At 45.4% G+C, this 27,082-nt stretch overlaps 1 protein-coding gene across 4 annotated transcripts in view; it reads left to right on the top strand.

The window, feature by feature from the left end:
• The window catches only part of Prr5l (proline rich 5 like), a 170,446-nt gene extending 157,580 nt beyond the window's left edge, over positions 1 to 12,866 (top strand). For 3 of the 4 annotated variants that reach the window (XM_017591900.3, XM_039105436.2, XM_006234647.5), the window contains exon 9: positions 11,091 to 12,866. In XM_017591900.3, the coding sequence (XP_017447389.1) occupies positions 11,091 to 11,491 (401 nt within the window). In that variant the 3' untranslated portion in view covers positions 11,492 to 12,866. 4 annotated transcript variants of the gene reach the window in all.
• The last annotated feature ends 14,216 nt before the right edge of the window (positions 12,867 to 27,082 follow it).

The following is a 27,082-nucleotide window of genomic DNA, read 5'->3' as shown; positions in this document are numbered from 1 at the left end:
TTTGATCTTTCTCATTAGCTTTTTTGTATCTGATACCAGAAACTATATTTTCTTATTATACCTGGCTTAGTTGGCCTTACTATTGCTATAATGAAACACCATGACCAAAAGCAACTTGGGGAGGAAAGGGGTTATTTCACTCACAGTTCTATATAATAGTTCATTATCAAAAACAGTAAAGGGCAGGGACTAAAACAGGGCAGGAACCTGGAGGCAGGTTCCTGATGCCGAGGCCATAGAGTGGTTACTGACTTGTTCTCCACGGCTTGCTCAACCTGCTTTCTTAATAGAATCCAAGCCCACCAGTCCAGGGATGAAACCACACACAATGATCTGGACCCTCCCCTCATCAATAATTTATTAAGAAAATGCCATACAGGCTTGCCTACAGCCAGATCTTATGGAAGCATTTTTTTCAATTGAGGTTCCCTCCTTTCAGATGACTTGTGTCAAGTTGACATAAAGCTAGCCAGTCCAACACCTGTCACTCATGTGAGTGAAAACCCACCCATGGGGGCTGGAGAGATGGCTCAGTGGTTAAGAGCACAGACTGCTCTTCCAGAGGTCCTGAGTTCAAATCCCAGCAACCACATGGTGACTTACAACCATCTGTCATAGGATCTGATGCCCTCTTCTGGTGTGTCTGAAGACAGCTACAGTGTACTTACATATAATAAATAAATTTTAAAAAATTAAAAAAAAGAAAACCCACCCATGATATTTCTTCCCTTGACAGTAGCTCACCACCCTGTGAAGCCACCTTGTCACTTTTACAGTCAGATCTTTCATCTACTGTCCCTACTCTATTTCTGTAAGTACTACCAGGTCTTTCATTGCAAGGGATGGAGTTCCTGGATTTGGGAATAAATTCTCCTGGGGCCTCCTGCTTTGGTGGCTAAAACGCTACTACAGTACCAGGCAGTGTCTTAGGCTCTGTATAGAATCTAGAGGTGAATCAGATCTGCTCCTTCTTCTGGTGAGATCACAATCTACACAGTCTCAGTAGAAACATCTGATGTCATAGTACAGTATACTGTAGGATAGTCCCCAACAAAAACATGACCTTGGTAGAAATAGCCTTGTGAAAGACTTTTGATAAAGATTCTTTGGTTACTGCCTAAGATGTAAGACTTACAGGGCAGACTCTTGCTTGTTTCTGTCTTCGGCATCTGAACTGGAGCCTGATGTACAGCCATGCAGTAATACAGCTGGTACTCGAACATACTTGTTAGACCGGTGCAGGCTGCTGTACTCCAAAGCCAGGGTGGCTTGCACTCGAGAAAGGTGCAGAATAAAAGAAACATCACCTGGATTATACTCTCTTGGGCCTCCTCCTGAAGTGATGGATTAGTAGTTGAGCTTCAAAGGACGAGGAGCAGTTTCCAGAGAGCACTCTGTCCTTCCTGGGCCTCTTTGTGTGGAAGGCTGAGTCTTCTACTGACTGTTGTCTTGGCCCTGGTCCTGTTTCTCTGGAGATATTTGCTTTACCACAGCAGCCACAGATTGGAGGAGGCTGCTCCATTCAGCTGACTCCGAAGTCTGCCCACAGGTTCAATTTCTGATCTCTTCCCCACTCCCTTCACATAAATCTGAAAGATATTGAGGGAAGACAGTCTCCCGATCTCTGCCTCTTCCCTAAACAGGATGTTGTTTTGTCTCTGTCTCTGTGGAGCCTACCTTCCTTATTAGTGTCTGGGCTCAGGTCGTTTCAGAGACAGGGACACAGGGAGATATCAGGATGCCAGCAGGTTAGCGGTGTTATGCCAAGAACTCCAACATAGTCAGGGCCTGATTCCAACATGGGGGAATTAAAAAAAACTTTACTTCAACCCTCATAAGCTCTTAGTTGGAACAGATCCCTGTAACAGATTAATGGAAAACCAAACAAGTGTGTTGAAATATGTGGTCTCACATACAGGAGAGATATCCAGGGAACAAGTGGTTTTCAAAGAGTTGGCTTTGAATTCCTGTTTATGTAATGTCTTTAACAAAGAGCAATAATTTTGAGACAGGGTCTCATGTAGCCCAGGCTGGCCTCAGCCTTACTATGTTGCCAAGGATGACCTTGAACCTCTGATCCTCCAGCTTGAACCTGCCTCTTCATTGCCTTTAGTTCTCTAATCCTTCATGCTTTAAAAATCATTTTATTGGGGTTGGGGATTTAGCTCAGTGGTAGAGTGCTTGCCTAGCAAGCGCAAGGCCCTGGGTTCGGTCCTCAGCTCTGAAAAAAAAAACAAAATCATTTTATTGTTTTATGTGTATGAGTGTTTTTCCTGTATGTGTGCGCTTGTGTGTCTAGTGCCCGAAGAGGCCAGAAAAGGCCTTTGATTCCCTTGGGACAAGAGTTACAGGTGGCTTTGAGCCATCATGTGCTGCTGTGAATCGAATCTGGGTTCTCTGGAAGGGAAGACAGTGCTCTTAACTGCTAACCCATCTCTTCAGCGCCCACCTCATGTCCTTAATCCCAGAACTCTGGAGGCAGAGGGAGGTGGATCTCTGAGTTCAAGGCCAGACTGATCTGTAGACTGAGTTCCAAGACAACCATGACTACACAGAGAAACCCTGTCAGAGTAGATTTGAGAATTTTAAGAGGAGCTATCTCTGTCTCCAACCCAAATAAAAGATAAATACAAGTTTTGTCAGATAAGACGAGGCCTGAGACTTTGTATTGAGGGCAGTGTCATTTTTAAATTAAATTTATTTATTTATTTATCTATTTATGTGGTGTGTTAATGTGTGTGTGTGTGTGTGTGTGTGTGTGTGTGTGCGCACATCTGCGCATAAATGTGCATCCATCCATGCCACAACCCAAGTATGGAGGTCAGAGAACAGGGAACAGGCCATTTTCTCCATCCATCATGTGTGTTCTGGGGTTTGAACTCAGGTTGACAGGGTTGGTGACAGGCACGTTTACTGCTGAGCTGTTCTGCCAGCCCAGTCCTTGTTTTTGAAAGGTTGTCTTGAAAGGGACAGAAGAGTGGCCATTATTCTCTTTTAAGCTGTTTTTAGATCATTATCATTTCATTTCACAGAAATCTCAGCAGATGTTTTCAGACTCTCCACCAGGCACCTGGTGTGCTGCTGCAGATGGACTGGGAGCAAAATCAGGTGCACCCCTGCCCACAGTCCAGTGAGGGTGAAATTACATAGATGCTCCGAGGGGGAAGCCCACCCACACCGGACACTGGGGAAGGCTCCCTGGAGGAAGTGAGGTCTGTCTGGGGAAGTGTAGGATGGGCAGGTGGTGGGCTACCCAGTCAAAAGGGACCATTGGGAGGACTTGTAGGGTTGTGGAGAGCTAGAAGATGGATCGCTCAAGGAACTAAAGGAGTTTCAGAGGGGCAGAGTTACCAGCGGCAAGAAACAGCGCTGGCCTGGGGCCAAATTCTAGACACTGTGCTGGGTGCACAAAGTCACTGTGCCCTTTGGATTAGAATCCAAAGCTAAGAGCTTCTGCAGCTGCCCTGGACAGTCAGTCCACCATCCCTCAGGCCTGAACTGTCAGCATTGAGGATGTCAGTTCATTAATGGATAGTGGCACAGGTGATCCTGTTCCTCTGTTCCTTAGTCCAAAAGGTGTCCCAGGCCAGACATTTCACCCCAGACCTCCATGTTAAACACTGACGTGACCTTCCTTTCCCTTTGGAGAGAGAGACTTCTATAGCAGTCATAGGCTGGAGAGATGGCTCAATGGTTGAGAGCACTGGCTGCTCTTTCAGAAGTCCTGAGTTCGATTCCCAGCAGCCACATGGTGGCTCACAACCATCTGTAATGGAATCCAATGGCCTGTTTTGGTGTGCGTGAAGACAGATCGCTCATATGCATAGAATAAGCATATATGTGAAAGTAGTCACATAAATCACTCATATATCACTCAGTCTGGGACAGAGGGGTATTAAGATAATAAATGAAGTGTTGGAGAAATGACTCAAAGGTTACAAACATATTGCTCTTATGGAAGATCCGAGTCCAGCTTCTAGAACCCAATACAAGCCCCTGTAACTCCAACTCCAGGGAGATTACAATACCTCTAACCCCACGTGTAAGGTGCTCATGGGTGCACATACCCGCAATAGACACAGATATACACATAACTTTTATGAACGGACAATGAGAAAAATTTTAAGAGCTGCAATAGGGTCATGAGAGATCATTTTAGTTTAGGCAGGGCTGTGCTATGTCTCCCCTGAGCCAGGCCGTCATCTGAAAAGCCACCCTGCCAATGGCCGTGCTGCACACTCCTGTCCAGGCTTTTGGCAGATGTACATGACCCAAGGAGGATGGTGCTACCCTGAATCTTGGGGTGTCTGAGAAATGCCCCAGTTTTGCAGGCAAGAAAGGTAGAGACTTGCTGTTATGAAATATAAATTGTAATATAAGGCAGTGGGAGTAAGGGAGTACTGGGCAGGCCCCTGCTGAGGTGTCGCCCTAAGAAGTCACACCAGATATAGGACAAAGAAAGTTTATTGGGGGAAGGAGGGGAGCAGGTATGTGGAAAGGGTATAGAGACGGGGAGGGTGCTGGTGTGGGTAGAGAAGGACGGAAAGAGAAGCCACCTGGAAACACATGGGAAGAGAGAAAGAGGGAGGGAGGGAAGAATGGAAGGAGGGAGGGAGGGAGGGTGGGTATGGGGTAGTGAGCAGTTCTTATAGGCTGCAGCACCTGTCTTGCACCTGGCTGAGACACAGGTAGTGATGGCTTCCTGTGATGATGAAAGCTATTGGGCAGCTGTTGGGCAGAGCCTAGCGGAATTGTCTGTAAGTCAATACTTGCCCTGCTTCCCTGCTATGTGTCCTCCTGGACTCCAGAGATACTGTGGCAGTGTCTTGCCCAATCTGGACTGGGACTAGGCTCAGGAGTCTTGCTTTAGTACAGTAGATAAGTGATGCAGTTCAAGGCCCCAAATGGAGTGAGTGTGTTTGGTGTGTGTGTGTGTGTGTGTGTGTGTGTGTGTGTGTGGTGTTCACACATGTGTGCAAGCCATCCCCTCCAAAGCCTCACCTTTTCTTATTACAAGAGGACAATGGAAGTATCAGGTAAGGAGGGTAGCAATGAAATTAAAAGAAAAGCAACACACACACACACACACACACACACACACACACACACACACACACACACAGGTCTTATGGAGGCCCAGTGCTACCTTTCAAGTCAAATTCCTGAGCTACTTGGGGTTTCCTGAGGCTCTTATGGCCCCTCCTCTACAGCAAACAGTCCAAAGCTGGATTCCTCCCCTACAAAAGGCCTCCCTGCCCTTCATGTCCTTTGTATCCCTGGGGCCCTCTGCAGAGCCCACGCAGCAGGACACTACCTTCTCTGCATGACAAAGGCCGTCTGGGTCTTTGCAGGTTCTGGACTAGAGCAATGGCCCACAATGGCAGGGGCATTCTAGGGGTCTAGAAGATCGAAGGCATATGGGGAGCCAGTCCCCAAAAAAGGACTGCTCCGCCCTGGCTTGGCCTCTCTAGGCATCTGAAAGAAATCGCCATTGCTGGCTTTCACAGAAATTAATGCCTGACTTGGTTGGGGAAGGAATAAAGGCTTTCAAAAGAAAGTCAAGGAAGGTAAGGTGGCAGACCAGCCTCGCTCTGCAAAAGTGCCTCATTACCAGGAAAACCCAGACTTTAGGTCTCAGAAGTTCCTAGGAAGACAATCTCAGTGAGTTCCTCAGTGGGAGACTCCATTTCCCCTGGGGACATGGTCCTGCTATCTGTGGTACAAGGAAGAAAAGAAGAAGAAAAATGAGACCGTGAGTGGGAAGCTGCCTGTTAGCTCAGGTTTCAGCGTTCGGCTTGCAGGCTTCCCAAAGAGCCCAGTGGTGGACTGAGGGAGTCACCATTCAGCTGACTTGTCTGAGGATTAGCTCTGGTGATTGGCAGCTCACCAAGGAAGCACTGTCTGCCAGGAAACTTGGCAAACCATGGGGTTCGTGTGATCTTGGCTTTGCTAGCAGCAAGTTGAGGAGCAAAGCATCTTCTAGAGAGTGGAAGGCAGTGCTAACTTTAGGCCTCTCTTGCAAGCCCCTGCAGGGTGAGAGAGTGGGGCCTCGGTGACTACAAGAGTCAGGGCTCAGCTGTTTAGTCCCCTGTTAGTTACTTACCTTCTTAGAGCTGCTTGGGGCTTGAATACCAGCTCTGGCCTTCTGGGAGAGAGCAGGAGGAAGAAAGAGGGCTGAGGGTGGGGCCAAGCAGGCTGTGCCATGTATTATGGGGCCATTGAGAGTAGCTTGTCTCCCTCCTCCCACCTTCTTCCAGGTGTGAGGATTACCTACTAATCTTTCCCTGGACCCAAACCTTTGTCATGCTGTGTGATTTGTCTGTTCTCCTTAAACTGCGTAAGCCATGGGAGACATTTTTCTTTTACCCAGACCCTAGAGAGGTCTGTGTCTTGAGTCTATAAACCAGTCCCTAGTAGCACAGCTATCTGAAGTGCTCCTTTTTCAAGACCTTCCTCTAGGGGCTATGCTTCAGGCAGTAAAGTGCTTGCCAAGGGTAAGAACCAAAACCTAACCCCAGAATCCACGTTGGTTGGGCATGGTGGCATACCTTTAGCCCCAGGAGCGAGATCCCTGGAGCTTGCTGGACAGTTAGTTTAGCTGAATTGGTGAGGCCCCCGGCAGGGTGAGAACCAGTCCCAAAAGAATAGAGAAGTGGTTGAGAGAAATGCAGGTGGCAAACTCTTGACCTTTGTTTGCATGCCCACACATGGATGCATGTACATCTGTCTGTCTCTCTGTCTCTCTCTGTCTCTCTGTCTCTGTCTCTTTCTCTCTCTCTCTCTCTCTCTCTCTCTCTCTCTCTCTCTCTCTCTCTCTCACACACACACACACACACACACACACACACACACACACACACGTTCAAGTGTCTCTGGATTTCCAGGATACCCTTGGTACTTCCGCTCTGACATTTTTCACATTGATATCAGGGAAACCAAGATTGTGTCTTGGGGTTCTTAGTCTCATTGATAAAATAATTTTAATAGGATGTTGAAGGACAATTTTATTGGAGTTGAAATGAAAAACCTCTATTGGGGGAAAAAAGGACTCAGCATCGGTGATGGCACACCCTTTTAATGCCAGTCTTCTGGAGGCAGCACAGGTGGAGCTCTGAGGTCAAGGCTAGCCCAGTCTACAGAGTGAGTTCCAGGACAGCCAGGGCTACACAGAGAAGCCTGTCTCTGAAAAAAATGAAACAAAAACCCCACCAAAACAAAAGATTCAAAGTTGGTGGCTGGGGTGCTGTAGGAGGGTGAGGGGATGAGTCTGGCATGAATTAGGGAAAGGGGTTGGAGGTGAATATGAACAAAACACAGTGTATGGAATTTCAAAGAAGATAAAAAATATTAAAAAGAAAAGAAAAAACACCAGGGCAAGCAAGGTATAGATCTCAATAGCTGCCTGGAGGAGAAAAAATGGGAGGGGATGGGACATGTGGTTTGAGTTACTGGAATGGGGGTACATCATGTGATAGCAAGCAGTCACGTGGCGGGACAAGAGCGATGGAGAAAGAGTAAGGAAACCTGTGTGTCAGAAAAAAACATCCCTGTGTTTTAGTCAGCATCTAAAAGAAAGTGACTAAAAGACCCAAAACAAAAAACCAGGAAAATTTCAGCTTTCTCAGAATGGTTGGCATTGTGTCAGGTGAGGGGCTTCTGGGTAGGGAAATACAATATCTCACTAAAGGATGAATAATTCTGCCTACCTCGTTAGCATGGCTTAGAGGTGACTCTGGTTTCCTGGGCGTAGTCCGGTGGCCAGGTCATAGATCCTGCCCAACTGAAATGTTGGGTCTCCCAGCAGGCCAGAGATGTTCTCCTCTTGACCAGAAGTTTTTCTTGAATGTGCGACTCTAAAAAGCGGGAAGTCTGCTGTGAGTCCCAGACGTGAGTCTTGGCTTTCTAAGTAATTGTGACTGTAGACTTCATGTTCATCTTCTGCAGAACAGCATGAGAGACTGCATTGGTGAAGCAACTCCTTTGGGGTACAGTACCCAGCTCAGAGCTTCAGCTCGGCTCCCCTCCACCCTCTGTGCACGCCCTATGTGTGTAGACCCAGGCTTCTCCCCACCCCTATCAAGTCTGTGTTTCTTTTTAACGGTCAAGTGCATTCTGCATAGTGTAGTTTACTGAAGGCTAAGGCAGGCATGGTTCTACACAACTGCTCACACCCACACAACACTGGTCCAGTCTTACTCTGGCTTCAATTCTCAGTTCTTTTCAGCCACGGGCAAAGTGGCCTTTTGTTAATTCACTGCCTGTAGAACCCTTCAAGCACTTGACTGCAGTGAATGATGGATGGTGCCAGGAAACCCTCAGAGACACCTCTCCTGGGCTTCTTCCAGCAAGTTGAGGCCCATGAAAAATCCCTCAGCCCGAAAGACAGTGTGTCTCAGCTACACAAATTGAGTCCATATCCCTCAACTTCTCCTGTGTCCTCTGCAGGCCCAGCCCCTGCTCCAACCCTGTTCTCTTCTTAGACTGCCCGCTCTGGCTAATCTGTCTGCCCTGGTTTTAGTCATATATAAATTCTCAGTCTCTGACCAGTGTTGTTGGTGCATTCTGTGTACCTGTTCCCCAACTAGAGGATATCCCCAACTCTTGCGAGTGAATGTTCACAGCTGAAATGGGAAAACTCTCTTCTCTCCAGCTCTGTCTAGGCACACATCCCTCCTTGCAGATGGCTGCTTTCTCTCAGAATCAGAGAGAAAGTATGTGTTTCTAGTATGTGTCCTCTCAGCATGCTGGGCCCAGCTTCTGCTAGGCTGATTGAGGGTTTCCCTATAAGCACAGTGCTTCGTTGTATAACTTATGAAAAATAAGTTGTTCCTAGGGGCATTGTTTGGAGGATGGTCCCTTAGCTAGGTCCTTGCTGTCGTGAGGTCTTCCGGTATTTCAGTTTTAGAAGAATCCACTTTTATGACGTGAGAACATTATAGAAATGTGTGTCTCTGAGGGGACAAGCGTAAATCCTTTCTTCTTACTGTCTGTTGCCATTCCGTATCTCATTCCCTCTCCAGCACACCAGCCAGCTTCCTGTTGGGCGCCCAAAGGATGGAGTGGTCCCTTTATTCTCCCAAGTCACCATGATTCTTGTTTCTCCACAACCCATCCCATGAGCTCTGTATCTTTAATAACTTGTGTCCCCAGTCCATCATCCTCTTCACATTCATCACTGCCATTCTTGCTCCTGCCTATCATCCCTTTCCTCTACTCTGATGCTGGCCTTTCCTTTTTTCCTGTGTCTCTGCACACTCCCTGGCTTTCCTTGCTTATTTCTCTGGCAGTAGCCCATGCTTCACCTCCTGCTAAGGCTCTTTACTGAAGCACATCCTATCCTGTCCTCTCCACAGCCTCTGCCATGTGTCACAGATGCTTCTGTCTGGCACCACAGGGCCCTCTGAGCACACACTTACCCACCTGGATGGGCGCAACTTCGTTGTTCCTATAGGTCGAGTTCCTGCAAGACTGTGGCCCCAGGGCTCATCCAGCGGCTTGCTCAGGCTGTTCTCACCATTCAGAATGTTGTCCTCCTCCACCCTCTTCAAGGCCTTCTGCTGTCCTGAAGGCTCATCTCCATTGTACATCCTTAGCCAGTTAACTGATTGTCACAGATACTTTTTTGTTCCTGTGAACCCCACTGGCTTGTCCTTTCCTCGAGGTTGTCTAGAGAGATTTTTGGTAAGCTTTGAATGGGCAACTAGGAAAAGCAAAGTCTAGAGCCATAGAGAGCTCATCTGAGTCCAAGCCTGACAGTATTTGAGCTGTGTGACCTTGGGCAAATTCCTACTTCTCTGTTGCTTACTTCTCTCCTCTTTAAAGTAGACACTAACAATATCAGTATGCTATGATTTAGGTTCAGCTCTTAGCAAGAGTCCAGAATGCATGCTAAGCATTTTCATTTTTTTGTGGTCATGAGATTTGAACCTAGGTCATCATACATGCTAGATCAATGCTCTACCATTGAGGTGAACCACTGGCCTTATTTCTACTTTTTATTTTGGGACAGAGTCTTACTTGCTCAGACTGGTCTTGAACTTGCTCTGTAGCCTAGGCAGGCCTTTAACTTGAGATCCTCCTGCCTCAGCCTCCTGAGTAGTTGGGATAACAGCCTTGTACCACAAAGCCTCATACATATGAAGCTTCAGCAGTTTCTGGAGCACAGTGCTAAGAAAGCAGCAGTTGTAGACCAAGGTTGACACTTGGAGTTTTCTTGAGTGGTCTCTACTTTATTCATGGAGACAGGGTATCTCAGTTGAACCCAGAGCTCACTGATCCAGAGTAGTCTAGCTAAGTAACTTGTTCCATGGATCTCCTCTTTCTGCCTTCTGAGTGCTGGAATTACAGGGTAGCCACCAACCTCACCTGGCATTTACGTGAGTTCTGAGGATCTGATCGCTGGTCCCTATACCAGTCCCTACATCGAGTGCTTTACCCACTAACCAGTCTCTCCAGTCCCTGGGTTTTATCTTTGTTTGGTTGGTTTCTGGTTTGAATCCCTCACTGGTCTGGAACTTGCCAAGTAGGGTAGGCTGGCTGGCCAGCCTATGTCAAGGTTCTGCCTGTCTCTGGCTCTCCAGCTCTAGATTTACAAGCTCATGCCACTGCAGCTGGCCTTGTTGCTTGGTCCTGGGATTGACTTAGGTCCCTGGGCTTGCAATCCAATCACTTTACTGACTGAGGCACCCTCCCCAGCCCTCCTGACATTGCAGACAGTACCTCCTGAGTAGCATTCTGAAGCCTTGGCTAATGTGTATATCTTATAAGAAGACGGTTAAAATGAAATGAAAGGGCAATTCAGTGAAGCCAGGACAGCACCAGGAAGTGGGGTGGGGAAGCACTGCACGTTCACTCCACCGAAGAGTGAACATTTTAGGTGAGCATTTACTCTAGGCTTCCGGTAGACCTGATACAGGATCTAGTATTATCAGGTAGAGCTGCATGGCCCTGTTTCCCATTGCATTCAGTAGGGCTCCTTCTAAAGCTGTTCACAGAGACTGAGCTACTCCCTCCCTCTTCCAGGAGAAGCTTCTGGTCACTGTGTGTTCCCATTCCTCTAATCACAGCTTTTACTCCTTTTTCTCTTGCAGCCAGGAGGCATTCCAGGGTCCGGCCCAAGGTGACCGTCCTGAACTATGCCTCTCTGATGACCACGGTTGGCCGGCCACTGAATGAGATGGTCTTGACCCCTCTAACAGAACAGGAAGGAGAGGCATACCTGGAGAAGTGTGGCAGCGTCCGGCGGCACACAGTGGCCAATGCCCACTCGGACATCCAGCTGCTGGCTATGGCCACCATGATGCACTCAGGGTTGGGGGAGGAGTCTGGAAGCGAGGACAAACACCTGCTCCTGCCACCCACCTTCCCACCACCACACCGCCAATGCTCCAGTGAGCCCAGCATCCTTGATAGTCCTGATGAAATGGAACTGGAAGATGTAGCAAGTGGCAGCCAAGAGGACTCAGAGCTGAATTGTGCTTCCCTCAGCTGAGCCACCACCTCCAGGGACCCATTCCTACTTTGAGGCTAGGATGAGGACACCCTTCCTCCTCCACGGATCACCCAGGGGCTCTTGCATTGGGCAATATTGCCTTACTTCCTTTAGGGCACAAGTCAAGTCTCCACGCCCTTGGGAAACACCTGTTGACCTCCCAACTCTGGTGTCTGTGACCAGCTCCTCATGCCACCGTTGTTCTGACTTCCAGCCTTGCCTCATTCACCTGGATCCTCATCCCTGGGCCTTCCGCATCCTATTGGACTGACTGGTACTCCTGGGATATAATGCTCTGGCATTATTTTTATAGCAGAAGGTTGGGCTACTACACACGAGCTTCTGAAGTGTGCCAATCTCTGTAGTTTCTGTTATGATCTTATGAGGCAGAAGCCAACGGGTGGAAAAAACAGTAAAGATTCTGTGTAGCATGGAAATCAGCTGCAGCCCGTATCGTACATGGTACTGGGAATGTGGCCTCATCACTTTAATTGCAGAGTTACTGGGAAACCATTTTCCCACTTGTGGGCGAAGATTCATTCTTAGGAATGTCCAGATATCATGTTCTGTCTACATCATGGACTTTGGCCTAGGAGAACGTATTAGACTGGCACGGCCCTGTCTTGCATTAAGCCTCTCAGCCTGTCTGTCTCAGGCTTCCTCTCAGACTCTGGGAATGAACCTTCTCAGTCACTGGTGCCTTACTCTTTCTCCAGTTTCAGGAACTGACCACTTTTCTGTTGTGTATACGAGAGGCTGCTGACAGAAGCTGATGTAGACTGTACCTGGATTTCACTTGAATTTGTAAAATGTGTATTGCTCAAAAAAAATGTTTGCAAATATTTGCACATAGGGTCTTGCACTGCTCATTTCCAGTGGAGTGTGTTTGCACACTAAACACAGGTGGACCCCTTCAAAAGGCGGTGGAATCGCTCAGAACAAAAGGATCAGTAGTAGGTAGGACTCTCATACCTCAGAGCTCTAGAGGAGCCAGAACTGTGTCTGGAATGGCCTGTGTTGTGAGTGTCTTGGCTTCTAGGGAAGGCTGTGCTGGGGTCAGGAAACTGCCTCTTCAGCAGGGGAGTGTCGTGGCTGGACTGTATTTGCTTTACATCAGACAGGGAGAGATAGGGACGTGGACACGTTTTACTTGCTCCCTGAGATAACAGAAGTACCCAGAAGTCTCTGGAATCCCTGTCACATCTGCTTCGTGTTGCTATTTGAGGCAGCAGACTTTATTTCTATGCTAGGTCCTCACTACTGCTCCCTTCAGGCTGGGGAAAGGGAACATTTTGTCTCCATTGAGACATGCTCAGATAATTATCTGTTGATCTTGCTAATAGAAACTCAGAAAAATATAGACATTTTCTCCTGACCCTGTTTGTGGTATGTGCTGGCACTTTAAGCTCTTCTAAGCTTCAATGGTGTCTCCCTTCTGGGCAAAGATCTGAAATATGACTATAGCCGGGCTATTAATGGATTCTGCTTTAGAAGTTGCATTTTAAAAAGTGTTTTAATTTTGTCCTTCCAAGAGATAATGACGAAAGAGAAATGTCTTCATGTGTGCACACACCCTGGTCCTGCACTTGCATATACACACTTATACCCATACATGTGCACACACACACACTCCACATATGCAGAAAGAAATGTTCAGATTCCTTTGAGAGCTTCAATCAAGTAATCTCTCTGTATGTGCTGTCTGAAGTCTACAGATTGGAGCTGGAGAAGTGGCTTGGTGCTCAAGATCACTTGCTGCTCTTGCAGGAGGCCCAAGATGTGATTTAGTTCCTACAACATCAGGCGGCTCACAACCACATGCCTATAACTCTAGTCCTAGAGGTTCTGATGCTCTCTTCTGTCGTCCTAGGGCGTCTGAGTGTACACGCACACATGCACATGCGCGCGCGCGCACACACACACACACACACACACACATACACACACACACACACACACACACCACAAGCTGTTAACATATGTTAGTAGGCAGAACATTGCAGTTTGTTTAACCGATGGCTAGGTTCTTGTTACTACGCCAATCACACACTTGAGATTATTTATTGATCAAGGCAAAGCAATTAGTCATGTTTGGGTTTGCTTTTTTTGTTGATAAGATTGACAACGCATGCTTTTTAAATGCCTTTTCCCCTTATTTTCGATGTCTCTGTCGGGACGGAAGTTGTCAGCTAAAGACATGAGCTGTTGTATTGAAAGTGTACAGGCTGTAGACCTTCATTGCTGCTGACTTCACACAGTTTACAGGATTCTCGTGGACACACCAGGTATTATTACAGAAATATCCCAGATCATGCACATAAACATTTTATGGGTGCAAGAGTGTCACCTGTAGGAGTTTTAACCAAACTCCACTCCCCTGGTACCATGGAGACTCATCTTACTATTTAGTTTAGTGACAGGAAATAATCCCAGCTCTGGGCTCTGCTGGAACTCACAAATTCTTTCTGGTTGTCTGTTTTCAAAATAGATAGAATAAACATTGTTATGCCGTGGATGCTGCTGCGCAGAGTGCTTCGAGTGTGTTTTGGTTGAATTCACAAGCTCAGAAAAGCTGGCCACGGTGCCTATGCCCTCAGAATTCCTCACACTGCTTGTGTGCTTGTGCGCCTGCTCTGCTGTCTCATGGCCTCCTCCAGAGTCAGTCCCTTGGTTTCATTAGCCATCCTGAACTGGTGAGGCTAGTTCTTCCATAGAGAACAGTAAAATAGCCCTTCAAGGCTTCTTTTAAAACACAGTCTTAAACTATCTCAAGCCGGGTGGTGGTGGCACACACCTTTGACTCAAGCACTTGGGAGGCGGAGGCAGGCAGATCCTTGTGAGTTGGAAGCCAGCCTAGTCTATAGAGCAAGTTGCAGGACAGTCAAGGTTACACAGAAACCCTATCTCAGAAACCTAAAACCAAACAGGAAGCTTGAAAGGAAGAAAAAAGAAAGAAAAGAAAAGAAGAAAGAAATGAAAGGAAGGAAGGAGGGAAGGAAGGAGGGAGGGAAGGAAGGAAGGATAAGACAAAAGCCCATAGTTTCTCCTCATGGAGTGTTTGAGCCAGATGCTTACTGTATTTTATTTATCATGGGCTCCTCACAGATTTCTTTCTGATTCTGTTTGACAGAGACATTTATAATGTTTTACTCTTTGCATAAATACTTTTTTCTTCTTCTTCTTTTTTTCCGGAACTGGGGACTGAACCCAGGGCCTTGCGCTTCCTAGGCAAGCGCTCTACCACTGAGCTAAATCCCCAACCCCACATAAATACTTTTTTAGCAGGGCGGTGTTAGTTTGAGGCCTTGGAGGGTGTAATGGAGGTGTTTGCAGAGGTGCCATCTCCGCTGATTAATTACACTGTAGTTTTGCTGGTACACGGTCATTGGCATTCGACCTCAGTGGTGAGGTAAGATGGCCATAAGCAGAGGAATGTGGACAGCCTCTGGAAGCTGCATAGGCAAGGAAACATTATCCCTGGGAGTTCCTGGACAGTAACAGAACCCTGACTGGTTCTAGCCTGTGAGAACCATGTCAGTCTTCTATCTTAGAGAACTATAAGATTAACACGGGCATATTCGTTTTTAGTCATTGGCATACCATGACATGATAGTATATCACTGTACACATCCATTTGCCTGCCGAGTGACCCATGATGCTTTGAAGACACTTTCGCTGTAGTTTACTTGGTGCTAGAAATATAGTGATGGAGAAAGAACCAGAGTACCTGCTTCTTGGAGACTGGAGTGGTTGGAACCCAAGCCTTAAATCTACTGTTGTAGTTTACCAGCTCCCGCTACAAACTGAGAACTGGCTGGTTCCAGAGGAAGACACAGACAAGAGTTGGACAAGGAGATTTCAGACACAGAATAACTTGGGTGTTTTTTTCTTTCCCTTCCATATTATTTAAGTGTGGCTTTAAAACTTAATATTTAGTAAATGTAGTAATTATGAATGTAACAAATAATATTATTTGCCATTAGAGTGAATAAGCAAATTCAAAGACCTTTTTTGAGGCTTTTACATTTGGATGACAGATTTTATTATTCTATTTATAAACCTAGCAGATTTTAGTGGTAACTTCGAAGCAGCTTTTGAATAATGCTTAGTCCGTTTATGAGCTCAGCCCAGCACCTCACACACTTTTTAAGTGAATGCACAGTTTTAATCCACCTCTTTTAATTACGTTTTTCTGGCAGTAAGCAAAAGCATCCTATGCCATGGAAGCTGATAAATTGAGCTTGTGAGGAAATGTGGAAGTTCCATTAAATGAGTTTATTCTCCTCTATGTAAACGTGGATAGCACCATAAAACATCCCAAGTCTAAGTCAATTCTCAATTACATAGTTAAAAGTGGATTTACAAAACTGTCACTAATGGGCTTTATTTTCTTAAATGTCACTTGCATCAAAATTTCCACTACGTACAAGTCCCTTCCTAACCCAAAATACTAATCCATGCTACAGTTCTCTCTTCTCTTTTTCTTTTCTTTGGTTTTTCAGGACCACAGGTTTCTCTGTGTAGCCCTGGCTGTCCTGTTTAACCTGTGTGGTATCAGCAATTCTCTTGTTTGCCTCATTGTGAGGGGTGGTGGTTGGTGCCTGCAGTTGCCACTTGTGTGAGCCCATCACATTCTCTCTGCTGTTTTATTTTCTCAAAACAAGACAATGTCTGACATTAAACTCTGGGCTAAGTCAACGAATATAGGTCAAGGAGATGACACAGCAGTTAAGAGTTTTCCCTTCTCTTTCAGGGGGACCCAGAACCCATGTTAAAGACCTTCAGCCAACTGTAACTCAAGCTTTAGGGAGATTTGTGAGCACCCACCCACATGGTAGAGAGAGGTGGGGGGAGAAGGAAGGAGGAGGAGGAGGAAGAAGAAGAAGAGGGGGAGGAAGAAGATAGAAACAGATCAGTAAAATAACAGATGCATTAGCTCCTGACTGGAGAACCAGCATTGAAAATACACTCCCTAGGGAATCCTACAATGGTTCTGGGTAACCAGGGTTACTCACTTGGGTGTGGACAGAGTTGAGACATTCACCCTACCTACGGACCCTGCTATAATCTGAAGTAATCTTGGTGACTGTTCTTCAGCATTCTTGAATTTCAGGTGACATTCTTGAAGCACAGGTGACTTCTATCTGCTCCTAAGAAACCACAGTTCTATTTATGACTCCTTAGTTGTTGGCTTCATAGCTTAGTGACATCCTTGTAGGCCTTGTTCCTGTGGAGTGCCACTCTTCCAAATGCCTTTCTCACAAGTCACTCATTAGGAAGGTTTGTGATTTGTTTGGCTTCTCTGGGCTCAGTTTGCTGACCTTTAAAAGAATTCTAAAGCAATGTAAATACCTTCTTCGGTTGACCCCATATTCCTAAATTCTTTCATGTTCTCAAGACCATGTCACTCTTAGCAAATGCCTAAAATTTGGTCAGATACTGCTTACATATCTCAGATAGTCTGTTTTTGTCCATAACGTTATTTCCTTTTCTAGAGACCAATGTAGGATCAAGTCTACTTGTTTGCCAAGAAACAGCTTCCTACCTACTTGAGCAATCTTGAGAGGGGCTCAATAAATGGAACAGCATAAGGCTTTTGGGTCTTTGCATGGGGGGAAGGCTTCTATCCTCTCATTAGCTCATTCATTTCTTTGCCAGATAACGAAAAAGAAAAAGAAAAAAGAAAACTAGTGATGAAAAACTATACACATAAAGCATATGTTTGAAGAAGTCGATCCAGGTGGGATCTGAGAAGGTTTAGTCACTTTGTGAAAGCAAAGATGAGACGAACTCAGCCTGCTTCCCCTTTTCCCCACAGCAAACTCATGGGTAACAGCAGGAAGCAGCAGGTTCTGGTCTTGGGAAAACTGCAGTGAAAATGATAGAGATGGATGACTAAAACCCACGGACAAGGTCTCCCTTGAATTGTTGGCTGGTTCCTAGGGCATGTTGTGGTTAATGTGCCAAGTGTCTCTCTCTATAAGGCTGAATGTTGACTTGCCCGAAGATCTATTCAGAGCCAGGGAACCACTAGCAGGTGAGCTCAAGCAGAAGGAAAATGGATCACTGTGTGTTATGCTCTTCATTGGGAAAGTGGACTCCAGCTTCTTTGGTCTTTCTTTTTGTTTTCACACCACCATTAAGTGAGAAACTTTGTTCTCATCATGTACCTACACCTTGGTGTAGTCCTCACCACAGGGTCCTAAACGGTAAGATAAATACCGTGCATGTCCTGAAGTATCTAAGCTGTTAGCCAAGACAAACTTGGTCCTTTGTCTTGGGTATTTTGTCATAGCACTGGGAAGATAGCAGCATACTCTAAACTGCCAGATCTAGCTGAAGGGGAAACAGCAGCTACCATGATTAGCAGACGAACTCATTCCAGTTCCTACAAACTACCGAGAAGGTTCCAGCCCTTCCAAGGTTGGGGGTTTTGGCACACATTATCAGCACTGGATTGAGTCTCACTTTAAGATAAGGATCATGGTCAAAACAAGATTCTGGAGTTAAGCACAACTACATTAATATTACACTAAATATAAATGGACTAAACAAGTCAGAGGAGAGTTAAATAATATCATGTTATTTGTACTGATACACAATTTATTAGTTATTTACCTATTTTGGGACAGTTTTACTATGCAGCGTTGGCTCTCCTGGAGCTGTCCTCAAACTTACATAGTCCAGGCTGACCTCAAGCTTACAACCTGCCTTTTCTTCTCGAGTGCTAAGATTGAAAGTGTATGCCACCATGTCCAGCAAGAGACACACTTTAAATACTCATAAACAGACTGGTAGCAAATTGACAGAAGAATAGACAGCATGGAAAACTAACACTTATCATGAGAAACTTGTTGCCAATTAGAAGAATGCAAATTTTGCAGTGATAACTCAAAAGAAAGATATGAATCAGACTCAGGAAATTAGCATTTATTAGTCATCAGCTATAGGTCAAGGACCATTGTAAGAATTATGCATTAGTTGTTTTGTATAGGTCCTCTGAGTAATTTTATGAAGTAAATTTTAGTGTCTCAGTCTTACTAGATGAAGCAGTTAAAGCCCCAATTCCTAACATTACGTAGCTAGATAAAGGTACATGTGAGACACATTTCAAACCAGGTTTTGTTTCAGTTTCTGGGTTTATAGTCATAGTATCAAGACAATATGCTATTCCGGTAAGGACATGTAGGCCAACAGAACAGAACCAAGAGATGAGGAAGTTTTGTATTTATAGTGAATTCTTTCTCCTTGTTATATTGATTTTACAAATGTGCAAGGTAACCTTGGGGTGGTAGTGCAGGCCTTTAATCCTAGCACTTGAGAGGCAAAGACAGTTAGAGGTAAGAATTCCAGAACACCCAGGGCTACACAGAGAAACCCTGTCTTCAAAAAGCAACAAACCCTTCTTTAAAAGGGGAACAAGAATACCCTTGGCAGGGAAGAGAGAGGCAAAGATTAAAACAGAGACTGAAGGAACACCCATTCAGAGCCTGCCCCACATGTGGCCCATACATATACAGCCACCCAATTAGACAAGATGGATGAAGCAAAGAAGTGCAGACCGACAGGAGCCGGATGTAGATCGCTCCTGAGAGACACAGCCAGAATACAGCAAATACAGAGGCGAATGCCAGCAGCAAACCACTGAACTGAGAATAGGACCCCCGTTGAAGGAATCAGAGAAAGAACTGGAAGAGCTTGAAGGGGCTCGAGACCCCATATGTACAACAATGCCGAGCAACCAGAGCTTCCAGGGACTAAGCCACTACCTAAAGACTATACATGGACTGACCCTGGACTCTGACCTCATAGGTAGCAATGAATATCCTAGTAAGAGCACCAGTGGAAGGGGAAGCCCTGGGTCTTGCTAAGACTGAACCCCCAGTGAACTAGATTGTTGGGGGGGAGGGCGGCAAGGGGGGGAGGATGGGGAGGGGAACACCCATAAGGAAGGGGAGGGGGGAGGGGGATGTTTGCCCGGAAACCGGGAAAGGGAATAACACTCGAAATGTATATAAGAAATACTCAAGTTAATAAAAATAAAATAAAATGTAAAAAAAAAGCAACAAACCAAACCAAGCAAGCAAGCAAACAAACAAACAAAAACAAAGAACAACAACAAAAAAATCCAAACCAAACAACAGTAAAACCCAAACCCCCGCCCCCACTCCCACTCCCACCAACAACGTCAGACTTCATTAAAATAATTAAAGAAAAAACCTTCACAGTTCAAAAATCACCACCAAGGCAACAGAGTGGAGGGAAATACTTGCAAAATATGGATCTGTCAAGGACTTGCTGCAAGTCTCAGAAAGAATTCTTAGAGATCAGACAATGAATCCAATGAGTCAAAAGCAACTGTTAAAAAAAAAAAAGTTCAACCAAGAAGACATGTGAATAACCGGCAAGCATAGGTGAAATGAAGACCAACTTTACTGGGCATGAGCGAAATGTGAATTTTAAACCCCAAGATGCCACTTCATGCTTACTAGAACATCTGCCTAGGCAAGTAAGACAGACTGTAGCAAGTGTCGGCAAGGTTGTGAGCAAATGGGAGCCATTGTCCACCTCTGGCCAAAGTGGAAACTGGTACAGTTACTTTGTTACGTTTGGCAATGTCTCAGAAGTTTAAACTTAAGAGCTGTTATACAACTCAGCAATTTTATATCTAGGTTTCTACTTAAGAGAAATGAAATAGCACACGCACGCATGCACGATTCCTCACATGTGTGTGTTCAGTGCCATGAAACAATTGGAACTGTGCAGCTAGTCTGACTTGGGGCTCACTGTGTGGATCAAGCTTGGCTCACACATGATTTTTCTTTCTCATCCTTCTGGGTGCTGGGATGACAGCCATCATGTCTGACTCCATTTTAGCCAGTTTTAACTCTATAGTTCTGTGGCATTAGGCAAACTACATTGTCACAAATCTCCAGACGCCACCTCCAGAACACGCCAGAGCTTCGCTGTTTTCCTATCTGAATCTCCCTACCCATGCCGCTCCGAGTCCGGCTGCCCCTCTTCTTATCCGGTAGGGATCTGCTACTTTTGGGAGTGATTCTACGTAATTCCTGTAAGTAGGTTCCTGGAGTGCTCATTCTTTTGTGACTGGCTCATTTTACTTAGCACACTGTAGTTTTTTTCTTCTTTAATTTCTTCACCTTTAAGGCTGAAGAATATTCCATTGCATGCATAATGTTAAATGCAGCCAGTGTGGGTGTTTGGACTTTTTTTTTAAAGCCCCTTTTGAATCTGTGAATGACATTGTTATGATTGTTGGCTTAGAGACACTAGGACGTTGGAGAAATATATGAATATAAAACACACTTCAATAAAATTATTTTAAGTCCAATGATTTGTTTTCTAATTTTAGAGAGTCACTAAATGAGTACTATTATAAAAATGAATGAGTGAATGAGTGAATGATAAATTTGTCGTGTGGAATGAGTTTATTAACTCGCTTCACAGTTAATTTCAGAGCATAGGTCAGTCAGTGGTAGGGCACAAGCTTGGCACGAACGAGGCAGAGTTCAACTTCACACCAAAAATAAAATCGTTTTTGATAATTTAACAATAAGACAGAGACAGAGCCTTGTTTTTTTTTTCTTTTTTTCTTTTTTTCTTTATTAACTTGAGAATTTCTTATTTACATTTCTATTGTTATTCCCTTTCCCAGTTTCCGAGCCAACATCCCCCTAACCCCTCCCCCTCCCCTTCTATATGGGTGTTTCCCTCCCCACCCTCCCCCCATTACCGCCCTCCCCCCAACAATCACGTTCACTGGGGGTTCAGTCTTGGCAGGACCAAGGGCTTCCCCTTCCACTGGTGCAGAGCCTTGTTTTTAAAGAGAAGAAAACAGCTGAAGAAACGAAGAGCATGTCGGAAATCCCACATTACAAAAGATATCAAACTACATGTTGATCTTATTTGAAATAAGAATGAACTGAAATACGGAAGCTGCTAAATTTCCGCCATTATTCCACGCAGATATTTCATTTCTAAATTCCCCACGCCAGAGTCAAATGTTACAAAGCAGCATGAGAGGGGCCAGGGATGCCTCGTCCGTATGCTTGGTGGCACACACTTGCAGACTGAGTCCTGGACAGGCTGAGACAGGAGGATTCCTGGCCTGCCAGTCTAGTCCACTTAATGAGTTTCAGGCTTATAAGAGATCCTGTCCCAAACCAAGGTGGATGGTGCCTGAGGGATGACCCCTGAGGATGCCTTCTGGCTTCCCTACACATGCATCTGCACATACATCGTTGCCCCCACCCCCTGATACACAGAGGGAGAGTATGGAGTCCGGAGATCTAGCTTTTCTCGCTCATATTTCTTGATGGCCACAGTTTAACTCTCTGGGTGGATTTTGTGCCACAGAAAGCAGAGGCTGTTTTTGATGTTTAAACAAAGTATTTTAAATCTTCAATTAAGAGCAAAGAATGGGATGTGAAAGCTTACGGAGCTTTTATGATAAACTTCTAAGAGACACTGTTAAGAATGACTAGTTTTGAAGGAAAGGATGAGAAGTCGCTTAGTCAAATAGTAGGAAGAAGTTACTGCAGTGTTCCCATAAATCCAAGGAGGTCAGACATAAACTGAATCTCCCTCAGTGCCTCCCCTGTCTCAAGTCATTAGTTCTTGTTTTTGAATATAACTGCTCCAACCTGAATTCTAACCCAGAAGTGTAGGTTGATGTCCTTATGCAGGTGAAGGCAGACACAAGATAAAATGAGGCCTGTCGTTGGATGAGAAGAAAGGGAGGCGGGAACAGAGGTTTTAGAAGGAGAAGGAGGAGGAGAAAGGGAGAAGCAACAAGGAGGCAGACATAAACAATCCTCTCCATAGATATAGGTTGTTATGAATATTTCTTAAGGGATGGATTTCTATAGGCAAGATTATCTTATCTAGGTAGGCAGTTTACATCCTTTTTTTTTTTAAAGATTCATTTATTTATATACAAGTACACTGTAGCTGTCTTCAGACACACCAGAAGAGGGCATCAGATCTTATTACAGATGGTTGTTAGCCACCATGTGGTTGCTGGGATTTGAACTCAGGACCTCTGGAAGAGCAGCCAGTACTCTTAACCACTGAGCCATTTCTCTCTCTCTCTCTCTCTCTCTCTCTCTCTCTCTCTCTCTCTCTCTCTCCCTCTCTCTCTCTCTCTCTGGTTTATATCCTTATCAATTGGTTGTAAGTTAATATGTGGATATATTATATACTGAGTATTTAACATATAAATCTGGTTGTTGGGTTACAGTTTGTTGAGTCTTGATATTACTGGGTAGCTGGAACCAGAGTTCCTGGCTGACCAGGGCTGGTGAGGGCTGGTCAGGGTGACTAACAATAGGTGCAGAGAGACTGATGGGACCAGAAGATAGCTAGACTAACATGGCCTGGTGCCTCACTGAAGCCAGCCGCCGCTAAGATAAATTGAGGTTAGTTCTACCGTGACCCTACGGTGCCAGGACTAATGCCAGGAAGTGACCGCCTGTCACTCCAAGAGTACCAGAGGCCTAGCGTGGAGTGGTAACTTGCGGGACCTGGTCGTGCCCATTTCAAATAATACTGCAACACAGAAGTGTGGAGTCTCTTTCATAGTTTGCTGTCTTTATACACACACACACACACACACACACACACACACACACACAGACACACACAGACACACACAGACACAACACACACACACAACACACACACACAGACACACACACACACACACAACACACACACACACACACACACACACACACACACACACACACACACACACGACCAGGCAGGGATGTCATAAATCTTTAATTCTAACACTTAGGAGGCAAAAACAGGTAGATCTCTGAGTTTGAGGCCAGACTGATCAACGTAGTGAATCCCAGAGCAACAAGGGCTACACAGAGAAACCCCGTCTCCAACAAAACTAAACTAAACTAAACACCAACAAACCAACAAACCAATCATTAAATTCAAATGGCCTCCTCTTCCAATATTTAACAGACCTTTCATGTGTTGGATCCCCTAGTTTCTGTTTCAGAGCCTGGACACTGAAGTTCTGTGTTAGTTTGGGTCAAATTCCCTAGTATTCCTCCCCATGCCCATCCCACCAAGGACCATTTTCATTCTCACTTTGGGATTCTCATTTGGGCTTCTCCTGCTGGGTTCTATAAGCCTCTCCACCCAAGCGCTCCTTGAATCAGCTTTGCCTTATGGTTCACTCACACATTAATGACCGGAGCACAGCCTTTGACACGCTCTAGTTTCTACACTGGTATGAGAGTCATGCTTTTTAACAGACCCATTTGATGCTGATGTGCAAGCACTCACCCCTCCTCCCGTTGCGAGTGATTACCGACTCCGTCTGCAGATGCCTGCACGCATCCTTAGAATGGCGATCCCTTTACCCCCTTGCCCCCTTGGAGTCTATGCAGCACATTTGCTACAGCTTTGGCCATAGGTGGTCAGAGTCGTTGAGGCAGCTTCTTCACACTCCTCTTTCTTATCCTCTACCCTCTCGCCTCTTCCACCCTCCTTTTCATTCTCTTTTTGCTTAAGTTCTGGTGACGGAATCCAGAACCCTGTGCATGCCAGGCTTTAGCAATTAACAGGCACTTTGATGAGCACCTGCGGGGAGGCCCTTTGCTCACGCACCTTGAGAAAGCCACACTGTGAACTGGATGGGCAACGAGGCTAATGCCACATGGTTCTTGTTGTTCAGAGGGGACAGAGATAACTGCAGCTTAACACTGGGACCATGGGATGGACCAAAGCCCAAATGCCCGTTTTTCTAAACAACAACTTGTATGTACAAGGCTGTCCATCTTAAGTGAGAACCCACCATCAGCTGTGATAAAATAGAGATTGGGGGCAACATGAATCTATATGTACAGGCTGACTTACATGAAACGGCCAACATTTAACTCTTGATTGACTTTCAGAAATGCCAGTGTGTGGTCTGATCTGATAACTCCCCAAGCATTTCTATCTTGAAGCTATTTGTCAACCACTTGGTGGCTATAATTGGACTAAGGCTCTCCAGTGCCGGGAGAAAAGGCCTCATAGCTTTCGCTGGGTTTAAGACAAAAATTAAGGACTTGCTTCCCAGAAAAATGAGTCCAGTATGAGTTCTTAGGTACAATCTCAGGAGAATGTATGGAGTCTTTAAAGATACAGGGCCCCCATTAATCCTATTTTACACCTTTTTTCTTTTTCGGAAGGCTATCTTCTTCAGTAGTGTTCTGCTGCCACCTACTGCTACATTGTTCTCTTTCTTTTTTAAGAAGAGCAATATGTTTATTTTATTTTCATGGGTACATTGCTTGCATTTATATCTGTGCCTCACATGTGGGCATTGCCCACCGAGACTGGAAGAGGGCATCAGATCCCTTGGAACTGGAGTAACAGATGTTTGTTAGTGCTCATGTGGGTGCTAGGAATCAAAGGTGGGTCCTCTGGGACAGCAGCCGGCCCTCAACACCTTCTTCGTTGTTCGTACACTGGGTTTGCTCTGTCGTCTTGTCAGGCAATCTTCTAGTCTGGAATTTTGTAGGTGCTAATTGACAGAGGACTATGATAATAGGCTGAAAGGGAACCTCAAACTGTCCTTTTTCCAGTTCTGGGAATTGAATCTTGGGCCTCAAACCTGTTAGAAAAGTGCCCTACCCCTCATTTAAAATATAATGTGAAATATGTTTATTGTATATGGATACAGGCATGTGTGGAGGTCAGAGGACAACTTGCAGGAGCCAGTTCTCTCCTTCCACCATATCTTGGGATATCAGGCTTACCATCTCACTGGCAGGCTTTGAACCCCTGACTACCCCGAGAAGCTGGGACTGCTGGCCCACAGCACCAGGCCCAGATTTATTTACTGATGACCCACACATTTCCTTGGGCTTTTAGCACAGGGTGTGGGGAGAATTGCTTCAGTGAACTCATCATTGTTCAGTCTAGTACATAATAGCTTCGGGTTTCTGCAGTTCTGAGGAGACTTACTGCACAAGACTGCCTTGTGGATAGGTGCAAAGGGATTGTCCGGTTCAGAGGGGGCAGGGAGCCCTGCTCATCTGTCTTTCCACTCCAGAGGAAGCTAGCTTTGGTTTGTTTACAGAGCTATTCCAGAACTCCCCTGTGTCTGTCCTTTGCCTTCTCACTTGAACGAGTTGTAGCATCCCTCGGTTCCTTCATTAAGGTTTCGTAAAATGTTTTACTGCATGTGATCTTAGCTAAAAGCCAAGAAACAGCCAGGTTTCATAAAATTAATACATGCTCATCTGATATTAATATGAGCATATCATTATTTTTCAGGATTTGGAAATCGGGCTTTTAGTGTGGTTTTATTATTTAGCTTTTGGAGTATGATGTCTGTGACCAGACCTAGTTTTATATTAAATGTAAAATTCTTCACCTTGACTGCTATAGTTTGGATCAGAAAATGCCCCTTAAAGGCCATAGGCTTCAGTGTGAGGCAGTATTTGGAGACAGTGGAACTCTGAAGAGGTAGAGCCTTGCTGGGCAGTAATGTGGCACATCTTTAACCCTAGTACACAGGAAGCAGAGCCAGGCGGATCCCTGTAAGTTCGGGGCCAGCCTGGTCTACAAAGAGAGTTCCAGCACAGCCGGGGCTGCACAGAGAAACCCTGTCCTTGAAAAAACAGCAACAGAACAACAAACAAAAGGTGGGGACTGTTGAAGGAAGCCCTGCTGAATGGAGCCCTGCTCATCTGTGTAGGGATATGCTCACGGAGGGGACTCTGAGGCCCAGCCTGCTTTGCTCATTTCTAGCGTGTATGGAGCTCCACCACAGACCCTTTGTGCAACCAGAGGCCCAAAGCAACAAGGTCAGTCATGGACTGAATCGTCCTACACCATAAGCCACAGTAAATCTTTCCCCCTCTGGCTGCCTCAGGCATCGTGGAGAAAGAGAACACATTCAGATTATTTTTGTAAGACTGTGTTACAACTGTATACAACATAATAAAATATGGAAATACATTGGGAAGATGGCTCAGCTGGTGAAGGGCCTGTAGCACAAGCAGGAGGACCTGAGTTCAATTCCCAGTGCCTGTGTGAGAGAGCCATGCATGGGGCTGTAACTCCAGTATTGTCGGGGATGAGACCAAGAAGAGTGGATCCCCAGAGCTCACTGGCCAGTCTAGCCAAATCTGTGAGCTTCAGCTTCTGCTAACAAATAAAAAATACAGGGAAAAACCACTGAGGAAGGCACTGGACATCGACTTTTAGCCTCCACTTGCACATATGTTGCAGATGTAACCCCAACGTGGTCATCTATGCATGTATATCCTCAACATGCACATTATGTGCATGCATACACATGAACAGATACAAACAAAAAATATGGAGACAGTCATTCGTAGAATACACACCTTACCTAAAGAACTTTTAAAGGGTTTTTCTATGATTAGCAGTGTTTCAGGTTTGGAATTTAAAATTAAGGTAGCTTCTTTTAAAGCACTTTAGTGTCTTAGCCAGCTTTCATATTGTACTCAGGGATGCTGTTTGTTTTAGACAGAAAGGCTTATAACAAAAGCCTTTTAATAGCTCTATAATAGAAGCAGCTTTATTTTAAAAACA

This window comes from Rattus norvegicus, chromosome 3 (genome assembly GCF_036323735.1).
Source record: "Rattus norvegicus strain BN/NHsdMcwi chromosome 3, GRCr8, whole genome shotgun sequence".
In the NCBI taxonomy this organism is placed as follows: Eukaryota; Metazoa; Chordata; class Mammalia; order Rodentia; family Muridae; genus Rattus; species Rattus norvegicus.
The sequence above is the reverse complement of the archived record's forward strand: the minus strand, read 5'-3'. Positions and strand labels throughout refer to the sequence as shown.